Source organism: Phaethon lepturus, unplaced genomic scaffold (genome assembly GCF_000687285.1).
Source record: "Phaethon lepturus isolate BGI_N335 unplaced genomic scaffold, ASM68728v1 scaffold18255, whole genome shotgun sequence".
Lineage (NCBI taxonomy): Eukaryota > Metazoa > Chordata > Aves > Phaethontiformes > Phaethontidae > Phaethon > Phaethon lepturus.
Window position 1 is genome coordinate 1 of NW_010538575.1, and position 7,960 is coordinate 7,960.

The following is a 7,960-nucleotide window of genomic DNA, read 5'->3' on the forward strand; positions in this document are numbered from 1 at the left end:
TCCCGGGAGCCTGGCTGCTGGGGCTCCTCGAATCATTCCGAAATCGGTTAACTTTAAGTGGAATGGGACACTTTCCGTCTTTCCCCGTGCCCTGCCGCAGCTGCCCTGCAAGCGCGGGGCGCTGCCGGGGCTGTCAGCCAGCAGCCAGGCCCCAGGCTCGGCAATCCCTCCGTGCCATCTTCCCCGTCCTGCAGTTCTGTAGCTCTGCAGGCAGCTGGCCGGAGGTTGATCGTCACTTTGCCTTTAACCACCCGTGGAAATAATTGTGGCTATTGCATCAAATCCCAGAGCTCCTCAGCAGCCCTTCATGTGCTCTGCTGTGCTGAGAAAATCTCTGCTCTCGAGGGTCTCAAGCCTGGCACAGACAAAGACGTGGCAGCCGCATCTCGGTAGCGCCAAGAGCACAGCAGGCAGGGAGCTGGGAGGGAGGGGAGGAAACTGTACTGGAAAAATACTCGTTCGTTTCCTGCTAATGGTGTTCTGAAAGCCAGAAGGCTCTGCTGGCAGGTGGACTTGCTGCAGTTTGCTGCTGGCTTTCTCTGGAAATGCCCGTATTTAAACTCTTCCCTAAATTTTGAGAACTTGGTAGCACAGTATTTGCTGCTTGCAATTGTTAAAATGGAATGCTTTCATAGTATTTCATCCTTAAAAGCCCCATTTTTTTAAATAAGCAAGTCTTGTCTTTCACAGGCCTTGCAGAAATATTTGGGCTCAAACTGGCTTGCTTTTTTTCCAGGCTGTTCTACTATAGTCTTAATCTTTAGTAAAGTTTATTTGTGGACTGAGATTTGAGCCTTTAACTGGTCTTATTTTGTGTGTGAATTATGTACGCATTAAGTTTGTTACTCATGATTATGCTAATTATTAAAATTATCCTATGTATTCTATTGTGTGCTTTGTTTACTTTTTTTTTAGTGTTTGTGTGACTACATATACTGGAGTATTTGTTCAGTCAGCTCTATTTGAGCTATTTTTTTAACTAATGGGAACCTTTGTGTGCTTTTCTAAAAAAATGGATACATGTTTTTGTTGTTTTAACTGGCTTGCAGTGCCTGAAAATTGCTTTTATTTGAGCAAAATATAGCCAAGACAAACTTACTCTGGCCAAGTTGCATCTGCTTGTCCAGACACTGGCATTTTGCAATTGAAATCGGTGCCCTACATGCACTGCATAGTCAAACTTGGCGAGATGGCAGGAGATGGTGAAAGCGATTCCACTGAAGTTTGCTAAATTTCATCCTGCTTACCGCTGGTTTTCTTGGAGCCCGAGCCAGTGTACAGACTCTGGTCTCTGTGGTGTTTCACCTTGCCAGAGGGTTTTAGCATTTTCCTTGTTGGGCGTGCGTGCTTTGTGTAGACTCTTTAATGTTTCTCTTGCCATGAACAACTTTACACTTTATTTTGTGAAATATAATGGATAAAAAGATAGTATTGTTTATCTCAGACTTCGCTGAGAGGTGTCACTCAAGGTGGACTCTGCAAAACTGATTCCTGTCTTCTGTATTGCTCAGTAATTAACTGCAGTAACATTTGATACCTCATGAGAGTGTTTGGGTAAGCTCATACCTCTGTGGCTATGAGAGGTGTGTTTTAGGCTTCAGCAATTTTTGTTTTGTTTTTTTTTGGCTTGCACTCTTTGAGGCTGCCTTCCTTCTGAGGAGCTCAGAAGGGTGTTTTTTTGGTTTTTTTTGGTTTTTGGTTTTTTTTTTTTTTTGGTGCCAGAGTTCATACTGTGAAGCACAGGGTGGAAGATGGAGTTACTTATGACTACCCCATCCTGCCACATTTCGTATGAAAGTCCACTTGGACTGAGAGTTTGCGTTAGTAAAGCTCTCTGAGTGCTTACCACCGTTATGTTTTCACTTAGAAATAGCAACAGCAGCAAGGATGATGCATTAAAGCAGTGTAATTTGCATTAGCACAGTCAGCTGTCAGTCCTGGTCTTTGCAGCATGTTGTGGACACCAGCTTGATGCACCTGGCATCTCTGTGATGTACTGATTTTTGTCTGGGTCTGTTTTAGGAGAATGTGTTTATTGGTCAATCCAAAATCTACAGCTACCTGAATCCTAACAAAACTCCTGGTGCTCGCCCCCCTCTTCAAGAAGAAAACTCTGTCATGTATCACGAGGTGAAATGTCAGGGCAAAACACTAAATGAAACCTACAGGAAAGCAGATGGTAAGAGTGATAAGATTGATCTTTGCCTTGCTTGTCTCATTAAATGTGCTCCCCCACCCCCAATTTGAAAACTTTAATAACAGTCAAGAAGGCTAAGCAGCTATCCTGGCCCAGTTGCTTTCCCAGTGTTACAACTCTGTCGGCTAACTGGGACTCTACAAAGATGAGGGTGTCCTTATCCTTTTCAAAACCTAGGTCATAGGTTTACTGGGCAATTTTTCCTCTGTTTTTTTGTCTGGCTATGTTTGTGCTGTCTCTCTGGATATAAAAAGCTAATGCTTGCTTTGTCAATATGCCTTAAGTCTCCCTGCAATTCTAGTACAACTCTGCTGCTTCAGGTCAGTGTTTGTCAGTTTATGTAATTTGGGGGGGGGTGTCTGTTTTATTACCTAAACTGTTTTATTTTATTTGACTACTTCATACTAATTATATAAAGGCAATTCAAAGTCAAATCAGGTATGAGGTAGAGGTACTGGTAGAAGAAGAAACAATTCTTAAATTTTCGGGATGAAATGAGGGCAGGGAGAAGGAGGAGGATAGATAGTGGATGCTGAGTGCCAAGCTTCATAGATGCTTCGCTGTAGTGACTAGGAGTGGGAATGTTCCATAAGTTTATGGAGGAGGAAAAAAAAGCTGGCTCATGTTTAAAGGTGCATTTAATAACCTTAGTAATTTGTCAGAACATTTTGATGCAAACACTTTTAGCAAGCAGGTATTTTAAGTCCTGCTCAACACAGGGAGTGTCAGCTTATCTGGAAACTTGGGGCCTTTAACTCCTAATTTAGCTCTCCAATTTTGACAAGAAAGTGAAGATTGACTTTATCTTGGCCCAGTGCTGTGGCCTTGCAGCTGTGCTTCATTGCTCCAGTGAGGTTGAAGCATCTGTCTCAGCAGATGGGACTGTTTAAACCTGGTGATTTGCTTTAAATAAAAACTTTATTTAGCTTTAAGCTGTGCGCACTTACCTCTAAATCATTTGCCTGCGAAGGAGGATGTGGTCGTATCAAGGTAGGATGCATGCAACCAAGAAAGTGTTGGTTATGTGTGAGGTAGACTTCTTGTAAGTGCCAGCCCTTTAGCACCTGTGGGTTTTGTCTGAGTGGTGTTGGTCACTTATTACCAGTGTCTGCAGCTACTGATTGCAGCAGTGTGGGATCCAGAGAGGCTTCCTCTCCCTCGTCAGTGCAGGATGTTGATTAGTTTATAGCAACTTGGTAATTTAGTATGCCAGATGCAAACCATGCAGTTGTTTCAAACACTGCACTGAAAGTGCTGCATCTTCAGGTTTGGAAAACTCTTGAGTTGCCAACCTAACATGACAAAGTACTTGGGCTCTGGTTTACCCTTTCCGTTTCTCTGCTCACCCCTCCTTCTGTACTATGTGTACTGTAGCAATGACTAGTCAAAAGTTGAGTAACAGCCTATGTGGGTTCTAGCAGAAAGAGATTGTATCATTCCCTTCCTCTTTCTCCTGTTTGACAGAACTAGAAACTTGGACTAGAAACCCTTGGAATTCATTTAAAGCACTCTGGTATAGATGATCCTAAGTTCAGAGCCTTACTTTATTTTCCTGTCACCAGAAAAAAAGAATGGTGGCAATATAATCGAAGGTGCTATGAAACCAGAAGACCAGAAAGATAAAGAAGGTGGGTGCAATACTTCGGTGCCCTCCTCTGATCAAAACCAAGAAACTGTAGAAACTCAAAAGACGCCCTTGCCTTCAGACTGTGCTGAAGAGGCCAATGCAAAGCCAGCTCAGAAAAAGATGGTTAAAGCAAAACGTGGACCAAGGAGAAAGTAAGTGACTTCTGGAATTGTAAAAGCTTTTTCTTCTGTGTGTCCTTTTGTACCAAGAGGTTTTGAGCTGCATTTTTCCTTCAGGAACTACAGTCAGACCTGTAATTAATATTATTCCTGTTTTGTTGCCTTTTTTAAGCAAATGGTTATGTAGAGGGGAACAAATCTTAAAGGAGACTTCCTTGTTTTCTCAAGAATAATATGTTTGAAAATACAAAATAACACACAAAGTATATACCTACCTTGCAGAGGACTTTGTTTTTCTAGAAAGCAATGCTAGTTTATTTTATCTCAAGTGAAATACTTGCTGATCACCTATAGAAAAAGAAATTAATGAGCCATTAAGACCTAAATTTCTGTGAACAAATGGAATGTATCTTGTCAGAAACAGAATATTAGATTAATTAGAGTTGGAGGCTTTTTGGCTGAGCTGGTACTCTTTCTCATGATATTGCAGTAATGTGACCTAACATTAATGAATCGCTTGCCAAGCAGTTTTCATGACCTAAATTTTAGAGTGCCTTCTGGCAAGGCACACAGGGGGCTTCAGGCTTGTAATGTGACCTTCAGTTGGTTTCCAATGGCATCTCATTCTTGTTGTTAAAGAATTAGTACTAGACTAATGGAAATAGCGTGGGGAAGAATGATTTCTATTGATCACCTTTCAACATACCAAGCTGAAAATACGAATTTCTTAGATACCTCTGTCCTAGAGGTCTAAGTTCCGAAATAGCCTGAAATACGCGTGTTCTCTATTTTTTCCTATCCCTTAGAACCCAAGGAAGAACACCAAATCGAAAAGTGACAGATTATTATCCAGTTAGAAGAAGTTCCAGGAAGAGCAAATCTGAACTGGAGGTAGTGCTTCTTGTTAAAATAACATTACTTATAACGTTAATTGAACGTTTGAGGAAGTGCGTAACTATCTGTAAATTATTTCCATTGGCCAATACGAAGAGCATTGTATGCTGGAAGTATTGTTAAGAACATTCTTAAAATTTGGAAGTGCTGATCAAGTTTTTCTAGGATAGGATCTGTCTGCTTATATATTTTGAGGGGCAGAAATCTGTTGCCTTACCATTCAGTTTTGCTAGAAATATGGGATGGTTTGGAAAAATGAGGGTCACTGGCTAGTAGTTTCCTTTTAGCTATAGAATAAGTGACAAAAACTATCAATAATACTGTGGTTTTATTTGTTCTTGTTTCTTCTGCAGACTGAGGAGAGGAGGAAAATAGATCAGCTAATTACAAGTGGGAAAGAAGAAGGAATGAAGGTAATTGCAGTGCCAACCTGCGTAGCTATGTGCTGTTTATACAGTATCTTGCCGTTAATCTCTTTAAGCAGAATGTAGTAGAACTCAGTCTTGGAATGCTGCAGTTCCTCAATGGTAAGATGAAAGTGCAGCAAAAACTGGAGCACACAGTCTTTCCTTTGGATGTGCAGTATTTGTCTCTGAAGAATATGTATGTGCAGCCTTAGTCATAAATATTGAAGGGGCTTTATACTCTTTACTGAGAATGCACTTGCTCCCTTTAGTATCTCATTCCTTGGGTTAGCTTCCAGAAATGGGGTTTTAAGATATAGATATAGCGTAGCATCTGGCATCATCATAGCATTTAGATATAGATACAGCATCCAGCATCTTAATTGTCATATGTTTTAAAGGTGACACCCAGATATACTATCTCTATGGTAACAAATGCTCTTAGCTTGTTTACACCCAGTCACTGTGAGTCTTCAGTATGGCACTTGTGATAATGGGTTGTACTGGTTTTCTTCCCACAGCTAGCACGTACTAGTTATTGAGACGAAGTGCTTACTATTTGGGGTACTCAGATCACCCTTTTTAGAATTTAAAGCAGCAGTGGTTCCTGGAAGTGCAGAAGAGCTGCGATTCTTGAAAAGCAGCAGCCTGCAGTTAACACTGTCACATCTATGACAGTGATAGGAGAACTTTCTTGGAGTTATCCGATTTATGGGATGGGGCAGGAATAATAAAGTATACTGGTGGGTGATAAATATAATTTCTGCAGTTGATCTTTCTGTTCCTCTAACTTTTTAACCTGTGCATGCTAATGGTGATGGTGCACCTGAAATGGAAAAGCTTACTGTCTCAGCTAATAGGTAGCTTAAAAGAAAAAAATAGATAACTCTTCTCTGTTTATGGTTTATTCAAAGAAATTCTTAGTTCTTTGATTAGAAGACTGATTTTGATTATCAAAATACCTGGTAACTCTGGGTGTGTTCTAAACTCATTCTATATTTCTTCTACAGTGCTGTGCATTATGCTTCCACAGCTTTGTCTGCAATACACACAAATGCCCCGCTGTAGCATTTTTTTAATGACAAATCACTCATTCCCTATTAAGCAGCATATTTGCAAGTCATGTAAATACTTTCTAATTTCCCAGCTGATTTTCTTTTCAACTCAACAGATTGATTACATCGATGGCAAAGGGAGAGGAGTAATTGCTACTAAACATTTTAATCGAGGAGAATTTGTAGTTGAATATCATGGGGATCTCATAGAGATCACTGATGCTAAAAAGCGAGAAGCTGTGTATGCTCAAGATCCATCCACAGGCTGCTATATGTACTATTTTCAGTACCTCAGCAAAACGTACTGGTAAGCTTCTCTTCCCTTAAGGATGATAGTTGAGTGGTAGAGGCTTTGAATGCTGCTAAGTCTTTTCTTTTTTTCATGCCAAAAAAAAAAAAAATGGTAACCATGAATTAGGAAATATTTTTGGAACCCTCTTTCATGGTCCAAGAGCCTTGTGTACCTCTGGGCTAAAAGAAAAGGTAAGCAACTCAAAGCCCTGTTCTCTGAAGTACAGCACAAGCTATATGGAGACTTGTATCTGCTTGGATGAGACTTCTAGCTCTGCCATGGACTTCTGCCTAAATTTGTTCTCTTGTAAAATTAACTGCTTTTCCTGAGTTGCAAGGATTTTCTTTGAAAAGCAGTATGGACAAACCCTGTGGAAGAGAAACGTTTCCTTCAACTGTCTTTGACTGGATCTCCTTTCTCTAGGACCTGACACCCACCCCATGTGCATGCTTTATCACTCTATCTGCTGTTACATTTGCCCCAAACTCCAGTTCTCTCAAAGCAGCTACTCAGGCTATGTTCTTTCCACCTTGGCTAATATTACTGGATACTAAAGTGTGGGTCACTTAACCTGTATATTAATTACCTTGAAGTGCCCTATATTTTAAGTGTCTGACTTACAGTCTAGATGCCATAATGATAGCTGCCGTAACAATTCTTTGTGCAATGAGGGGCACCAGAGCTTTAGTATCCAGGTTTCTGGAAGTTGGCCATGTAGTGTTTAGGCATTCTCAGCCTTCCGTGTGAGTAGAGACTCTTGCTGGCTTACTCAGTGGATACTGCTTAGCTTGGACACAGCTTTCCTGAGAGAAGGGTATTTAAGGTATCAAGCCTTTCTGGTTGTATTCTACAGCTGGATTCTGCTATTCCTCATGAACAGTTGAGAGCTTGGAAACAGGCAGGTCAAAAACATAGTCCAAAGTTTTCTGTTTTCTGGGTTTTGTGCTAACTTAAAAATCTCCCAGAATTGCTTTAGTTTACCTACATCACCATATTACATGCTCTCCATTTAATTGGATGAATATTCTGTAATGTTCTTTTTCCTTCATTTTTCACGTCGTGTGGATTCCTCATCCTTTATCTGATTTGCACCTTGTTTTTTGTCCACAACCCTGCTTGTGTGATATGCAACCATCCTGCATTCTGTTCTTGTCCTTTCAGTGTTGATGCTACAAAAGAAACTAATCGTCTGGGAAGACTGATTAATCACAGCAAATGTGGCAATTGTCAAACAAAGCTTCATGACATTGATGGTGTGCCTCATCTCATACTGATCGCTTCCAGAGACATTAAAGCAGGTGAAGAACTGTTGTACGACTATGGAGACAGAAGCAAAGCTTCCATTGAAGCTCATCCATGGCTGAAACACTAA

The 7,960-nt window shown here is 40.7% G+C and overlaps 1 protein-coding gene across 1 annotated transcript; it reads left to right on the forward strand.

The window, feature by feature from the left end:
* Positions 1 to 2,022: 2,022 nt before the first annotated feature.
* SETD8 (SET domain containing (lysine methyltransferase) 8) lies at positions 2,023 to 7,960 on the forward strand (the record flags this gene model as incomplete). Its single annotated transcript, XM_010286868.1, has 6 exons — positions 2,023 to 2,179; positions 3,760 to 3,976; positions 4,750 to 4,834; positions 5,191 to 5,250; positions 6,413 to 6,603; positions 7,750 to 7,960. Coding segments are annotated over 6 exons (921 nt in total), but the record flags the coding sequence as incomplete, so codon positions are not given.